The sequence below is a fragment of the Emys orbicularis genome, chromosome 6 (genome assembly GCF_028017835.1).
Source record: "Emys orbicularis isolate rEmyOrb1 chromosome 6, rEmyOrb1.hap1, whole genome shotgun sequence".
NCBI classification, from domain to species: Eukaryota; Metazoa; Chordata; order Testudines; family Emydidae; genus Emys; species Emys orbicularis.
The window spans coordinates 33,853,701-33,870,863 of record NC_088688.1 but is presented as its reverse complement, the minus strand read 5'-3'; the positions used below and the strand labels follow the sequence as shown (position 1 = coordinate 33,870,863).

Here is a 17,163-nt window from a genome sequence, read left to right as displayed (position 1 = left end):
GGCAACCTAGTGACCGAGGATGTGGAAAAAGCTAATGTACTCAATGATTTTTTTGCCTCTGTCTTCACAAACAAGGTCAGCTCCCAGACTGCTGCACTGGGCAGCACAATATGGGGAGAAGGTGACCAGCCCTATGTGGAGAAAGAAGTGGTTCGGGACTATTTAGAAAAACTGGATGTGCACAAGTCCATGGGGCCGGATGCGCTGCATCCGAGGGTGCTAAAGGAGTTGGCGGATGAGATTGCAGAGCCATTAGCCATTATTTTTGAAAACTCATGGCGAACGGGGGAGGTCCCGGATGACTGGAAAAAGGCTAATGTAGTGCCCATCTTTAAAAAAGGGAAGAAGGAGGATCCGGGGAACTACAGGCCAGTCAGCCTCACCTCAGTCCCTGGAAAAATCATGGAACAGGTCCTCAAGGAATCAATTATGAAACACTTAGAGGAGAGGAAAGTGATCAGGAACAGTCAGCATGGATTCACCAAAGGGAAGTCGTGCCTGACTAACCTAATTGCCTTCTATGATGAGATAACTGGCTCTGTGGATGAGGGGAAAGCAGTGGATGTGTTATTCCTTGACTTTAGCAAAGCTTTTGATACAGTCTCCCACAGTATTCTTGCCGCCAAGTTAAAGAAATATGGGCTGGATGAATGGACTGTAAGGTGGATAGAAAGCTGGCTAGATCGTCGGGCTCAACGGGTAGTGATCAATGGCTCCATGTCTAGTTGGCAGCCGGTTTCAAGCGGAGTGCCCCAAGGGTCGGTCCTGGGGCCGGTTTTGTTTAATATCTTTATTAATGATCTGGAGGATGGTGTGGACTGCACTCTCAGCAAGTTTGCAGATGACACTAAACTAGGAGGCGTGGTAGATACACTAGAGGGTAGGGATCGGATACAGAGGGACCTAGACAAATTAGAGGATTGGGCCAAAAAAAACCTGATGAGGTTCAACAAGGATAAGTGCAGAGTCCTGCACTTAGGACGGAAGAATCCCATGCACTGCTACAGACTAGGGACCGAATGGCTAGGTAGCAGTTCTGCAGAAAAGGACCTAGGGGTCACAGTGGACGAGAAGCTGGATATGAGTCAACAGTGTGCTCTTGTTGCCAAGAAGGCTAACGGCATTTTGGGCTGTATAAGTAGGGGCATTGCCAGCAGATCGAGGAACGTGATCGTTCCCCTTTATTCGACATTGGTGAGGCCTCATCTGGAATACTGTGTCCAATTTTGGGCCCCACACTACAAGAAGGATGTGGAAAAATTGGAAAGAGTCCAGCGGAGGGCAACAAAAATGATTAGGGGTCTGGAGCACATGACTTATGAGGAGAGGCTGAGGGAACTGGGATTGTTTAGTCTCCAGAAGAGAAGAATGAGGGGGGATTTGATAGCAGCCTTCAACTACCTGAAGGGAGGTTCCAAAGAGGATGGAGCTCGGCTGTTCTCAGTGGTGGCAGATGACAGAACAAGGAGCAATGGTCTCAAGTTGCAGTGGGGGAGGTCCAGGTTGGATATTAGGAAACACTATTTCACTAGGAGGGTGGTGAAGCACTGGAATGCGTTACCTAGGGAGGTGGTGGAGTCTCCTTCCTTGGAGGTTTTTAAGGCCCGGCTTGACAAAGCCCTGGCTGGGATGATTTAGTTGGGAATTGGTCCTGCTTTGAGCAGGGGGTTGGACTAGATGACCTCTTGAGGTCCCTTCCAACCCTGATATTCTATGATTCTATGATTCTATGATGAGCAGAGTGGCTAGAACAGGCATTGTGGGATACTGCCGAATAATTCTGGAGGCCATTCACAGCGCATTGGGCGGCCACACTGGCGCCGCAGCGCTGCAGCGGCAGCGCTGCACTCGCTATTCCTCTCGGAGAGGTGGAGTACATGCAGCGCTGCAACCACGGAGATACAGCGCTGCAAATGCCTTGCCAGTGTGGACGGGGAGTGAGTTACAGCGCTGGGGGCGGCTTTACAGCGCTGCAACTCGCAAGTGTAGCCAAGGCCTTAGTGAAGAGGGAACCCAGCTGGGAAGGATGGAGGAAGCCAAGAACAGATGAATACTGCAGGGGAAGTAATATTGGGAGAAGGGAGGTGTGTTTGGGGCTACAGAGTTTGGCAAGAAACCTGGAGTTGCAGACTATCTGGAGTGGCCTGAGGACAGCTGATCTAGTGGGATTTTGATACCTTGGAAGGGGAGGATTGTATAGTGACTTGCCTGGAGGGCTGAATCATGAAAAGGGAGCACTTGAGTCCGGGGAGCAGGGCACAGTGGGAGGAAAAGGGTGTCAGACCTGCATGGAGATAATCCTCTGACCCAACCACAATGAGGTACCCTGCAGTAAGTGAACCCCATTACAGGCAGGGACCATGTCTTTGTTATATGTTTGGTCAGTGCTTATCATATGAGAATCTACCAAATGAAGTTTAGTCCTGTCTCATGAGGTGTTTGATAATGTGGCTCTCTCTTCACGCATTTGTTCACTTTTGCCTTGATGTGCACAACTCCATATTGTCATATGTCACAGCATTTGCTTTATATAAAAGATGACATTGGAAAGATCCCAAACTGCCCCCATTCTCAGAGTGGAAAATGGAACTTGTACCTAGTGTACTGTAAGCTCATTGGGCCAGGGACACTCTTTTTGTTCTGAGTTTGTGCTAGATACCATACAACCCTAGTTCTGGTCCTGGATTAGGCTCCAAGGTGCTATGATAATACAAATACTGTACACTCCATGAAACAATGGAGAGAATCACCTTACCCAGGAGAAACAACTTAGACCTATTCTCTGAATCCTGGGATCTGCTGCAAGACATCTTTGCTCTAAGGCATCTTTAGCAGCCCAGTGGCCCATACTGGACTAGCACTTCATACTCACTTAGGGAAGTGTTCCACCTGGTAACTGAACAGCACCACTTCCTGCAGCTCACAGGATTTCTTGGTAAGTTTTCCATTCAAGTACTGACCTGGCCTGAACCTGCTTAACTGTTGAGACCCCCAATGAAAGTGCTATGGTTATAGTGAGCAATCAATGTCTGACCATCAGTGCTTAACTGGTGCCAGGGCTGAGCCCCAGCCCCTCTAGGCTTGGCAGTTCATAGCCCCAGCACCTCTTTCATTACAAACTAAGCACTGCTGACCATCAATCACCTTCCAAGGTGTTGCTTGCTGAATAAGCTGTTCATAGTGAGTACCTCACTCAAAATTAATTTTGAACCAATTATAATGCCTTTCAGCTGTGGCTGGAAATACAAGCATTGGCATTCTCTTGTGTTGCATTGGCCTCTGCATTTTGACTTCATACCTCATCATTTAGTAACTAATAAGATAATTATAATAGAGTAGGTAGGTGAGAATCTTTTATTGGATCCACCTTGTCTTCCTAATATCCTGGGATTGCACAGCTACAACTACACTGCGTAAACTAATTATACAAACAATTCAGTCTGTCTTTAAAATTTGTAGCTTGCTAGTGCCTTAAGGGCCTGAATCTGCAAGGTGCAGAGCACTTGTCAGTCAACTCATACTGAAGTAAACCACAGTTGATGACAGGAGGTGCTCAGCACATTTGCATATCAAACCCAAACTGCATACAATATGACAAAGCTTGGTAGGATATTTTTGCTGAGATGTTACCTGGATTTGTAGGAGCCATCTTGCATGTTTGTAGTCAATTTGCTTTTTACAGAAGTGCTCAGTTGAACTTGCCCATGCAGCTGCTTCTGTGGATTGAAGAATTATTCTTCAGCTTCTGGAGCTGCTAGTTACTTGGTGGCAATAGTCTGCAATGTTAGGTTTTACCCATCAAAAAGACATTTTGATCTTTTCACTGCTGAGAGTAAAGCATCTCCCTGATGCATTTTTTCCCCCCTGCTGTGGAATTTTCTTTGTGAACAAAGCTGTCATTAATGTGTAAATTGTAGATCAATGTAGTATCTGTAGCTTCCCTCTAAAAGGATGTTTTACAGCTGAGATAAGATTATGGGCTCTCTTGCAAGTTCAAAACAACAATATCCCACATCCAATAAGATTTAATGCTTTTCAGCCATATATTGAAGTCCATGAGAGACAGATCATAGTTAGAGATCACTATCCTGTTTTTTATATAGATGATATAAAGACATAAAAACTACTATATTTGAATGGTACTTGCATTCTGTTGAAAAATGTTATTGTGCTGGGTTCATCTTCATTTACTATCATAAAATGGTTGCAGCTGGGGATCATGTAATAACCCAAAGAATTTTGATGCTGATATTGAATGAAGGGACTAATATAAGCTTCTGCCATGCCTTTTTCTTCTTGACCAAGTTCTAGTCCATAGGTGGGACAATTCTTCTTAATTACCTAACTTGATTTTCTACTCACCTTTCATTCAGTTTCTGAGCCATCTTCATGTATGTGACTAGAACGGGGTTGGCAATCTTTCAGAAGTGGTGTGCCAAGTCTTCATTTATTCAGTCTAATTTAAGGTTTTTAGAAGGTCTCTTTCTATAAGTCTATAATATATAACTAAACTATTGTTGTATGTAAATAAAGTTTTTAAAATGTTTAAGAAGCTTAATTTAAAATTAAATTAAAATGCAGAGCCCCCTGGACCGGTGGCCAGGACCCGAGCAGTGTGAGTGCCACTGAAAATCAGCTCGCGTGCCGCAGGTTGCCTACCCCTGGACTAGAAGGAGAAGGGAGTAGTTTTGGAGTCTTTCTATTTTTTCCTTTTGTGTATATCAGAATAGCACTTTCTCACATTTTTGGCTTATCAGATTTGCAGCATGCCTCAGTGTGTTCAATCAGCTGAACATTTCAAGCATCCAAGCTTTTATTTTTTTATTTAATGCATATTCTAGAGCATCAGTGCTCAAACTATTGGGTGGGTCTCCCAAGGGAGGTTTGAGAATGTGTTAAGGAGGTGTGAGCTGTGTGCTATTTTTTCTTCTTTTTTTTAAGAGTTCTGGCTGTCAGCCCAGGTGGCTGGGTCTCATGCAGAAGGGCCATACATGGAGGCAGTGGAGCTGTCAGCCCTCGGGTGGCAGCAGCAGCGCAGAAGTAAGAGTGGCAATGAGGTGCTAAATCCACTGTGAAAAGTGATATTGACGAATATCACTTTTTTTTCACACTGCCACCCTTACTTCTGTGCTGCTGCTGGCGCAGCGCTGCTGTCAGAGCTGGGTGCCCAGCCAGCAGCTGCTGCTCTCCGCTCTGCCTTTAGAGCTGGGTGGCAGTATATGTACTTGTGGTTTATGCCCCCCTCTCCCTACTATAGAAACAAAGAAGGGGGGGGCTGATCAAATAAGTTAGAGAACCACTGTTCTAGAGGCTCCAATCCCTTTCAGTTCCAGCATAGTAGAAGTGTCTGTATTTAGTTACAGCTTCTAGCTAAGAGGTTTCAGCTAGAAGCTGTTAGCCCATTGAGTTTTTTGCCTGAGTGGATATTCCACAGTCATGCAGTGGTGTAACAAACTCCTGAATAATCCCTAAAAAAGAGAGAAGGTTTTTCCTAATCTGTTGCATGCTAGTAAATTAATTTATGTGGGGAGTAACCTAAAATATTAGCCTTTTAAAAAAGATAATCAATGTTTTTGTGAGAAATTTATCTCAAAACATTAAATAGTAAGTGTGGAATGCACCAATGGACTTATGCATTGCAACACTGAGCATCACAGTGCCTAACTTTAAGACACCTAGAAAATCACAGGAACAACACTGCAATCCACAAAGCTCCCTGTATGATGAATGGGGAGAGAGAAGTGCTTAAAAACATGATCCACAAACCTATCATGTTAGGCAGCCAGTGCTCGTGCTAGCCCATTGGGGGGTCCTAAGGAGGAATATTTTTGCCCCCCAAAACACAAACTAATAATTACTAGGGGTCCCTTTTTGAACTGCTAGGGGCCCTAAGCAATTGCTTAGTCGGCTTATGCCTAGCTTTGGCTCTGTAGGCAGTTCTGTGCCTAAGCCAGCCAATGGGAGATGCTGACCTGTCCTAAACCCTGCTCCTCTCTCTCTCTCTCTCTCTCTGAGATAGGTGCTATCCTGCAGTCTAGACTTAGGCACCAATGTCTGCTTAGTGATCCATGAACTGGGATCAGCCACCTGGAATCAGGCGGCTTAAGTATATAAGCCACTACTTGATGGAGTAAGTTGTATGCTTGCTTATAAAAATGGCTGGAAGAGAGGATGGTGCCCACCTTATAATATTTAACTCAGTGGTTAGAGCACTCAGATGGGATGTGGGAGAGTCAGGGTCAAGTCCTCTCTCTCTGTCTCTGCCAGAGTGGGAGATAGGATTTGAACAGGGAGTCTCCCACCTCACAGGAGAGTGCTCTAACCACTGGACTATGGGGTATTCTGATATGGTGTTTCATCAGTCTCTTGTTCCATTGTGGATAAATGATGAAAGAATGAGTGGAGCAGGAGGATTGGACCAGGGTCTTCCACCCCCCAGATGGGTGCCCTAATCACTGGACTCTAGAGTCACTCACTCTCTCTCTCTCTCATTGGGCCAGAGATTGAGACTGTCTGCACTCTGTATATGGTGCTTTTCATCAATGGAGTTCAAAGGTGAACAAGCAATATTTCTGTTTTACAGATGTGGAAATTGAGATGCTGAGGTTGTCCGGCCAAAGTCAGATGGAGTCAATAGCAGAGCTGGGAATGTAACCTGAGGCTCCATGCTAGGGAGAATTGACCAGCTTTCCATCTTTTATAAGATGTAGTGCGTGAATATTTTAAAAATAAATATCTGATTTGGAATAGCCTCATGCTCTTTAAAAAAATTATGCTCTTGCACATAGTGTAATAGTTTTACATTGTAATTGTTGCATACTGTGGATGTTTACTCTGAGGTATAGTTCTGATGTATCATTATTTCTAAATCCATAGACATGCAGCCTTTCAGGCATTCTTTTACAAAACGTGGAATGGCCTTTAAAGCTTGTAACATCACAGGAGCCTTCTGCAGGATTCCACAGAAAATTGTAGTAGAATTTGTTGGGCCAGTTGGCCCTGCAATTGCATACAGTATGATCTTGCAAGCAAACACGTAAAAACCCAACGCCAGGAGTGTGAGCCCTCTAAACAATTGCCTGCACCATCCAAGATTTCTGCAGCTGCAATTGTCATGTCATTTGTCCCTTCTTATCTACAAATGAGCAATTAAATCTGGGCTTCCCTACTGTACTATGAGTTGTGGTTTTGCTTAGAGCAGAGAAAAGGAGAGACAGTACAATAGATAATACTTTTCTCTTGTGTAGTGATTTAGTTTTTGTTGAGTCTTGGGTATAGGGAAAGGAGCAGGGAATGTAGACTTTTGATCCCACAGTGGATTGTTATGGGGGAAGGAGGTTACTTTGAGGGAGAGTTAAGTGCATACAACCTCCCAACTGAGCTTCTTGGGAGTTGGATGGGGAATCACTGGGTCGGGTGCACGCCTGGAAAGATTGGGAGGGTATCAGAACTATGGGAATGAGACTCACTGAGGTGGGAGTTATGAGGGGAGGGAGGAGGGTTAATGTAGATGGCTTTTGCAACATGCCCAGGGATTCTTTACTCATGCACCCATCTGCAGTATCTACTCCCTTAAAATCCAAGAGGACTAAACTGTATTGCCTTGAGCTGGGGATATACAGGTTTTAAGGTGAATGGAGAAATACCAGTTGTAGTGGGTATCTGAAACCACTTTTAGGCATGGCAGCAGACAAGCTCAGGGGAAAGGGACATAAATGTATCTATCATAAATATGGTCTCAGTGTGTACGAAAAAAGCATTTTTTTAAAAATGGGAGCAGAACTCTGAGCTTATTAAACAAAAACAAATACTTCATACATCTTCATTACAAAATTTTTCGAAGCTTTGGTTAAACAAACTCCATATCTTGAACCTGTTATATGTGATCAATGACCACTTGCAGAAATCAGCTGTTCAGGTTTCTTAATTTATTGCTCCTATCACTTCCCCACCTAATCAAAACAGACGCTCTTAATCTAGGTTCTGCTTCAGTTGAGACCTAGGAACAGGTAAATGATCTCTGGATTGATTGTCCCTGAGGAGAAGGCAGTTGACAGTGTGGATCATGGGTATCTCATGGGCACTCTGCAAGTGATTGGCTTTGGTCCCGTCTTCATTGGGTTCCTCCATTGGGTTTGCCTCTATTGAGTGTCTAGTCAAGCTCAACTGGGTACTGACCAAGCCTGGCACCCTCCATTGAGGGGTGCATCAGGGCTGTTTGCTGTCTGGCTTGCTGTATGCCATCGAGGCCTTCCGGTAACCATGGACTTCTGGTCGTCATCTGGCTGGCTCCTGTCAACAGTCCCTGTGACCTTTGGGCAGGAGCATGCTTTCCCGTTCCTTAATGGTGGTGGAGTCCCATTGCAACACCACCCATACTATGTGTTCCTCCTCATCCCCCAACAAAGGGGTAAGTGGGGGGGGGGAGTTGTATTAATTTAGAGGGAATACAGGGACCCTAAGAATCAAAGGTGTTAACCTAACCCCTCTAACATTAAATAGTGTTAAACAAGGTTTGGGGTTTGGGATATAGAGATCTGAACATACTTAGTCCCATGCAAACATGCCATTTAAAAATCCTTTTAATCTTAAAGATAAAGAAAAGAAGGAAAAAACAGTTAAAACATTTGAAATGTAAAGTATTAAATAAGACTTTCATTTTTAACTACTTTTCTTTCCCTTTAGCTAGAGAGAGTCTTAGAAAGCACAATCTCGATGTTTGACAGTCTCTTAGATGGTATCAATTATAGTAATAAGTGTCCTTTTCCCCAACAGAGAGGAAGTTAGCTGAAATGGGCTGGAGCTGTCTTTGTTTTTTAAAGTCTGATCCCATTTCAGCTGGAGCCAGTAGGCAGTTTTATTTTGAGTCCCTCCCTCTGGCGTGGTCAGTACATCTCTCAGGATTAGAATGCTAAAGGCCCAGGATCTTAGGAGATGGTGGGGGTGGTAGTTACAATGGTGAAGCTTACTCCAGTAGCCTTTCTCCCCCAATGTCTCTCTCTCTGGTGGGCAGAACGAGGGGATGGGCTATTATTTTGTCCATCAGTTAGGCCTCTGTCCAACAAACGTGTTTGGGTTCACTGATGTTTAGTTTCATGTTTTTCTTGTTTACCAAGCATGATCTTACCACAGTCCTTGCGTTATATCAGTAGGCCTTTGTCTGTCTTCCTTTCATATTTTTTCGCATCAACATTTGTTACGACATCTTATGAACTTTAAAGTCCTTTTTATAGTTGATCTCGTAATTAGATTAAATGTGCAGGCTCCATTATTACACACCGAGCACAGCAGCTCCTTGTGGAGTGAGAAAGGGGAAAACAAATTTCCCCTCCTGAGGGTTGTACCCCAACGAAGGGAAGATGTCTGCATTGTGGGAGGTGGAAGGAGAACAGTTTGGAGTGGGATTGGTGTCCCTGGTGGCTATACTGTTGGGGGCAGCTCCACCTCTCCACACACAGGTGTTAAAGGGGCTGGGGGCTCCTCTTCAAACTGGGTACCAGGTGCCATGATGAACTCGGTGCCCAAGGCTTTGGCATTGGATGTTATAGTGAGGAGCTCTGGTAGAGCACCACAAAGGACCCCTGTGACCGAATGCACCCCTTTATTACAGTGGAGTGTAGGAGGTGAATAATCTTTGTACAGAATATGCCTTGTAAGGTATCATTTGAAAACTAATAACTCAGTAGTCAATCATATGATTTTGCTACACACATTTCATCATGATATGTAAAGTTATGCATTTCCCTGAATGATGAGGGTGGCAAATGTTTAAGCACATGCATCCCCGATTAGGCAGAACTGGTCAAGCAGGTCTTAAACAAAGGAATTTGTTTACCTCAGTGTACATATGGGGTAAACAAGGTCCTTGAAACAGTAAGAGGGAGACAAGGTAAATCTGCATTTCAGCAAACAGCCTGAAGCCTCTTTCACGAGACTCCTTGTCTCTATCCTAACAGCAGGAATGAACTTTAGGGGTAACCCTCAAGAAAATACATTTCAAAGGGGACCAAACTATAAAAGTGAGGGGCAGAAACATCCCAGGTTCTCTTTCCCTCTCCATCTCTCTCTTCACTTAAGACAGCAAAAGAAACAGCCATTGAACTTTGGGAGCAGATACTGGTCTGAGAATTTGGTCAGCAATATTACTGAAAACCTGTGGCGAGAACTTCACTTTAAACAAAGTCTAGTTTAAGTTTAGAAAGAGTCCTCTATTTTTTCTTGTAACCATTTCTGACTTTAATGCCTTGCTACTTGTACTCACTCAATATAACTACGAAGAGATGGATTTAAACTTGTTTTATTCCTTAATTAAAACTAATCCAGGGTTGTGAATTGTTTGGGTATCTCCTTTTAGCAGACTATGCTCATAGCCCCTTAGAGGGGTTATGGACCCAATCTATCTGGACTGTCCAGGAGAAGACAGGACAGTGCAGAACACATATTGGGAAATCTGGGACTGGGAGTGTGTTGGGGTCACCCTGAAAGTAGTAACTAAGGCTGCTGGAAGCCAGCATGTGGCTGGAGTTAGCTGACAGGCTGATGGGGTCAGAGCTGCTGGACCAGGGCTGTGGCTATATGCAGACACTCAGGGTGGGACCTGCATGCTTTTTGTGAGGAACCCAGTTTGGGAGCTACAGTAGCAAAGTATAGTAAGGCATCCCAAGTTGCAAGGTAAGTGGTGACATAGCTCCTCACTGGTCTGGATAGAACCCAGGAATGTTGTTATCCCTTCAGGCTACCTCCATCATGCACTGCTGGTGGCAACTGGGGCGTAACTTGCCAGTGGAATAAAAACACATGATGGAGGGGTGGGGTCCTTGCAGCCCAATGGGAAAGAGTGGAAAGGGAAGACTAATTTCCTGAGGGTAGACAGGAGAAGTAGGAGGTAGCACTGGGGAGGAAGGGCAGTTTGGAGATAACCATCCAAAGGCTCAAGGGGGATGAAGAGGGCCCCGCAACTGAGACACCCTTCTCCATCACCTCTTGGGCAGTGGCCTCTGATGCTAGGAAGAAAATGACTTTTCCCCTATGTCTTGGAGGCTACCACTCTGGCCAAGGGCCCCACCACCCCTGCTAATGCCTGCATATAAGTTAGTGTGGGGTGAGGTGGCCACCAAAAGGCAGCAGACACTGTGCCTCTTGGTCAGGGTTGGGCAGGGGCCCTGGCCACCGTAGATGGAGAAGAAGGTGGCAGAGGTGGACTGAGGGGGCATGGCAGACAGCAATGGGGCTGTGGCCACTTGAGCATACTCCCCAGGGACTGAAGAGTGGGGGGCCCCCAGAACTAGTGGAAGAAGGGGAATAAAGGAAGATAGAAGATTCTTGAAATGAACTGCTGGTTAGGTAAGTGGTGTAAGGTGGAGGGGTTTAGTTTTGTGGAACATTGGTTCATCTAGGGGGATGGGACAGGATCGCCCTCCACCTCAGTAGAAGGGTGACCAATCTTCTCAGAGACAGGCTGGCTAGTGTAGTCAGGAGCATGTTAAACTAAAACAAAAGGGGAGGGTAAAAAAAGTGATGATATGAGCGCATAACAAAATTGAGATGTTGAGAACAAAATTAATCAGCAATCAAACAACATGCAGACAAGAAATTGTTTAATTGCTTATACTGTACACTGATCCTAGGACTCTAGGTAACAAACGAAAGGAATGTGGATTTCTAAATTTGACCTAGTTGGTATTACTAATATCTGGTGGGATGAGTTCTATGATGGGAATGTTAAAATCAATTTTTATAATCTATTTAGGAAGGAGTGAGGGAGCAGAAGGGGAGGGGGAGTTACACTCTGTCAAAAATGGTATTACCTATTTGAGAGACTGATAACTTGGAATAATATGATCCAGAATGCATATGGATTAATGTCCTAACAGATAAACATAAGATGGGCTGTAGCAGACACCAACTAATCCCCACCAGATCACACTAGGGAAGAGGTTGACCACCTCCTTTTTCACCTATCTATAATGTGTAGGGGGAAAAAAACTGAGTGATCATGGGGGACTTCAATTTGAGTGACGTGCTGCAAGTCTCATACTCCCCATACTAAAATATCCTGGGATTTCTAAATATTATAAAAATAACAGGAGTACTTGTGGCACCTTAGAGACTAACAAATTTATTAGAGCATAAGCTTTCGTGGGCTACAACCCACTTCTTCGGATGCATATAGAGTGAACCATATATTGAGGACAATATATGGTTCACTCTATATGCATCCGAAGAAGTGGGTTGTAGCCCACGAAAGCTTATGCTCTAATAAATTTGTTAGTCTCTAAGGTGCCACAAGTACTCCTGTTATTTTTGCGGATACAGACTAACACGGCTGCTACTCTGAAACCTAAATATTATAGATGGCAATTTCCTCCTTCAAAACACGTTGCATTCTATATTAGACCGCACCTTGACAGATAAAGAGGAACTGATCACAGAACTAAAAATGAATGGTAACATATCTAAGTGATGGTCATGACTTGATCACATTTATAATGTGCAAACAGAATAAAGTTCAGACCATATAGAGTAGAACTCCGATTATCCAATCTAACTGGGACCAGGGCCAGATCGGACAATCAAAAATTCAGATAGTCAGGAGAACAGGTAGGGCTCGGGCCACCCAGTTTGGTTAACAGGGAGCGCAGACAATGGAGGCTTAGACAGTGTTCTACTGTATCTGTATGTACTTGGTGCTTTAAAAAGGACCACTGCGGAAAGGTGAAAACAGGTTTCAGAGGGGTAGCTGTGTTAGTCTTTATCAGAAAAAAAAAAAAAAAGAGGAGTCCTTGTGGCACCTTAGAGACTAACAAATTTATTTGGGCATAAGCTTTCGTGGGGTTTGGGTACTAGGACTCCACCTTATAAAATGGAAGGGTAACCAAAACCAGTGAACGGAGGCGGGGGATTACAAGCAGCACTGTGGGAGAAAAATCAGCTCCCCAGGCTGCACTGGGAGTGGGGGGCATATGAGTGGGGAGGATGCGTGCAGTGAAGGGGGGATCAAACAAAGGGAAATCACAAGTGCAGGTGAATAGGATAATGAGTCTTATGGATAAGGGAGAAGCTGTGGATGGGGTATACCTAGACTTTAGTAAGGCATTTGATACGGTCTCGCATGATATTCTTATCGATAAACTAGGCAAATACAATTTAGATGGGGCTACTATAAGGTGGGTGCATAACTGGATGGATAACCGTACTCAGAGAGTTGTTATTAATGGTTCCCAATCCTGCTGGAAAGGCATAACAAGTGGGGTTCCGCAGGGGTCTGTTTTGGGACCGGCTCTGTTCAATATCTTCATTAACGACTTAGATATTGGCATAGAAAGTACGCTTATTAAGTTTGCGGATGATACCAAACTGGGAGGGATTGCAACTGCTTTGGAGGACAGGGTCATAATTCAAAATGATCTGGACAAATTGGAGAAATGGTCTGAGGTAAACAGGATGAAGTTTAACAAAGACAAATGCAAAGTGCTCCACTTAGGAAGGAAAAATCAGTTTCACACATACAGAATGGGAAGAGACTGTCTAGGAAGGAGTACAGCAGAAAGGGATCTAGAGGTTATAGTGGACCACAAGCTAAATATGAGTCAACAGTGTGATGCTGTTGCAAAAAAAGCAAACATGATTCTGGGATGTATTAACAGGTGTGTTGTGAGCAAGACACGAGAAGTCATTCTTCCGCTCTACTCTGCGCTGGTTAGGCCTCAGCTGGAGTATTGTGTCCAATTCTGGGCACCGCATTTCAAGAAAGATGTGGAGAAATTGGAGAGGGTCCAGAGAAGAGCAACAAGAATGATTAAAGGTCTTGAGAACATGACCTATGAAGGAAGGCTGAAAGAATTGGGTTTGTTTAGTTTGGAAAAGAGAAGACTGAGAGGGGACATGATAGCAGTTTTCAGGTATCTAAAAGGGTGTCATAAGGAGGAGGGAGAAAACTTGTTCACCTTAGCCTCTGAGGATAGAACAAGAAGCAATGGGCTTAAACTGCAGCAAGGGAGGTCTAGGTTGGATATTAGGAAAAAGTTCCTAACTGTCAGGGTGGTTAAACACTGGAATAGATTGCCTAGGGAGGTTGTGGAATCTCCATCTCTGGAGATATTTAAGAGTAGGTTAGATAAATGTCGATCAGGGATGGTCTAGACAGTATTTGGTCCTGCCATGAGGGCAGGGGACTGGACTCGATGACCTCTCTAGGTCCCTTCCAGTCCTTGAATCTATGAAAAAGGGCAACCAGGCTCAGGGAGCAACACACAGCTGGGGGGAAAGGGGGGGGAGGTGGGCATGGCAGGGGAAGCAAGCAGCAGCTGCAGGAGTGATGTGATGGGGGGGGCGCTATGCGAGTGGCGCACAGACCAGGAAGGTGGCAAGACGCGACCACAGGAGGGAGTGAAGGGAGATGGAGCTGCAGGGGGTGGAGGCGGTGTGGGTGTGTGTGGTAGGTAGAGGGACCACAAGGCCCGCCGGATCCCCACCGGCCCTGTCCAAGCAGATGTAAGAAAGGGCGGGACCTCTGAGGGAAGAGCACGTGCGCCCAGGTCCACACGCGCATGGGAAGCAGGGGAACGCTACAGCCGCAGGGTGGGCGAAGGCAGGCGGGAAGCGCAGCGCCCTGGGGTGCGGGGAGGGCATCATGCCACTCAACCTCCCCCCTCAGCAGCCAACACCCACCGCCGATGCTGCCTCTTGCGGCCTGTCTGAGGGAACCTCCCCAAACCTGCGATGTGGGTGGGTCGGAGCCGGGGTCCCGGTCAGCATAGGGCGCCAGGTGCCCGCAGCCAGAGTCCCCGCGGTCCATCCACCGCACCCAGCCCCTCCCTTTGCACTGCCCCGCTCCGCGCCCGGGACACGCCTCCCCTCGAGCGCTGTGTGTGTCCCTTTAAGAGTCTCCTCTCGGCGTCCCACGTGTGTGATCAGCTGATGGTGACGCTGCGGGGAGAGTGCTCCCCAGTTCCTGAAACATCGGGCGCTGCGGGCTCCACAGGCTCAGGGCTGTCCCGTGCTCCTCCCCCGCCGAGTCTCCTCTGCCCGTCGTGGGGAGAAGCGTGCAGCGTTAGCCTGGGCAGCAGGGGAGGGCGGGCAGCAGTGACAGCCCCAGATACCCGCCCTCTGCCTGGGAAGGCGGTGCTGGGGGGACCTTCCTGCCAGAGACCCGACCCTACCCCACCCCTACCTTGCTGGGACCATCCTGCCAGGAACGGAGCCCCCTGCACCCCTCCTCTCAGCAGCAATAACAGAGACCACCCACCGCGCTGGGACCTTCCTGCTAGCTGCAGAGACCTCACCCCACCCTACACCCCTGGGACTCCCCTGCTCAGCAGCAGTACCAGAGACCACTGCACCTTCCTGCTGGCAGCAGGGACCCTTCGTGTCTCCGCTGGGATCTTCCTAGCAGGGGTAACAGAGACCTTCCTGATACCCAGGGAAACTTGCTCCCTCCCCTTTGCACCCCAAAGACTTTCCTGCAAAGAACGTTAGAGACGCCACGCTTCAGAGACCCGTTAGCAGCAGCAGCAGAGACCTTCCAACCAAAACTCCTCCTGAATAGCAGCAGCAGACCCACTCAGCCCTTTGTAATCCTGAGACGTTCTGGCAGCAGAGACCCACTCCCACCTAAATCCGTCCGAGAGGAGCAGAGAACGCCGAGCAACAACAGATCCTCTCTATTCACCAGTACATGGATTATCTGGTACGTATTGGGTGTAAATTGTGTGCTCCCCCCAACTCGCTCTCCTTTCTTTCCTGTCTTGCATCCTCATGGTAAATTGGCTCAGCCACACCTGTTATAGAATACGCTATTATAATAACATTTACATAGAAAATTGCATTTGTTGCTACATGGTGTTTTAAAGGCTTGTATTGGAGACTGGTGGAACCCTAAAGTGAGTATGTAAAAGAAAAACTTAAATCCGCTCTCAGGGCAGCTTTACAACATTGGAGAAAGATCATACTTTATCAGGCATAGAATTATCCCACAGAGCCTTCTCTGGATTATTGACACTGTATTAAAAGTGTGCATGTGTCTGGGAACATAGTGTGTATACACACACACACTTTTAATACAGTGTCAATAATCCAGAGAAGGCTCTGTGGGATAATTCTAAGTATGATTTTTTTTTCCTCTCCAATGTTGTAATCCGCTCTAAGGGCGCACACATGTCTAGCTGTGTGTGTGTCTGGAGAACTTTTCCAATAAGTCCTTGCGTGAGTTCCTGATTGGGAAATGGGAGTATTTCTCTTGTTCGATCTTTATCACTTTTTTACAGAACTATTAAAGGCCAATAAACCAGAATGGTTTTGCTAAAGTGCTCTGTATCCCCACTCATTTGGTTGTTATTAGATCTCTAAAGTTATGGCCTAGGTCAGTGTTTTTTTCCTAAATGCATTAACATAGGATAGGGTTGAATGAACTAAATTGTAACCTTGGGCATGACCAGTACTGCACCTGAGTAGTTTGGTATTCACAAGTAACTTTAATGTTGCTTAATGAATGTTGCCCTTATTTGTCTGCAGAGATTGTATCACAGGTGTGTACTTCAGGCCAGGGTGGCAGTTAACTTGTTCATACTCTAATGTATGGGTCGCTACTAAGAAAATGTACCAAATGGCTAGGCTGTGTAGTGAGCTGGATAGTCACATTTTAGTGTGATTCCTGCTTAACTGATTTCTTAAATTTAAAATGGGAGACTAATGAACATTCTCTCTCAATTCAACTCCAAGTTTCATATTTTTTTCAAGGTGTTATGGTTTTACTTTTTGTTTACTAGTAAACATTTTAAATGAAAGGGAGCTCTCTTCTTGCCATCCCATCTAGTAGGAAGATGTTAGTGTCCCGTGAGATGAAGGTATTTTTTCTTGGCATTTGAAGCTCTAATCTTTATCTAGTTCTTTCTTACACATGACACACACAATTGTGAGTTTTAGAGATTCTTGTTGACTAGTGAGCAAGACCTCTTTGTCCTTTGTGTTGCAAGTTTGCACCATTGAAGTGAAAGCAGCATGAAACAGCTGACCTGTTTTCCCCCCCTCCCCCCCCCTCCGCTGATGGAGCTACCTAGAAAACAAACAAAAACAATATATTCAACACTTACCTAAATGTTGGGTTTGAATACATGCAGCTTGGATTTATTTTGGAGTGGAAATGCTTTATTTAAAAACTTCATG

General features: G+C 45.6%; 1 protein-coding gene across 1 annotated transcript in view; it reads left to right on the top strand.

Moving 5' to 3' along the window:
- Positions 1-15,253: 15,253 nt before the first annotated feature.
- ARL15 (ADP ribosylation factor like GTPase 15) overlaps positions 15,254-17,163 on the top strand; it is a 319,228-nt gene continuing 317,318 nt past the window's right edge. The window contains exon 1 of the mRNA XM_065406746.1: positions 15,254-15,688. Coding sequence (XP_065262818.1) covers positions 15,677-15,688 — 12 coding nt within the window. The 5' untranslated portion in view covers positions 15,254-15,676. The remainder of the gene's footprint in view (positions 15,689-17,163) is intronic.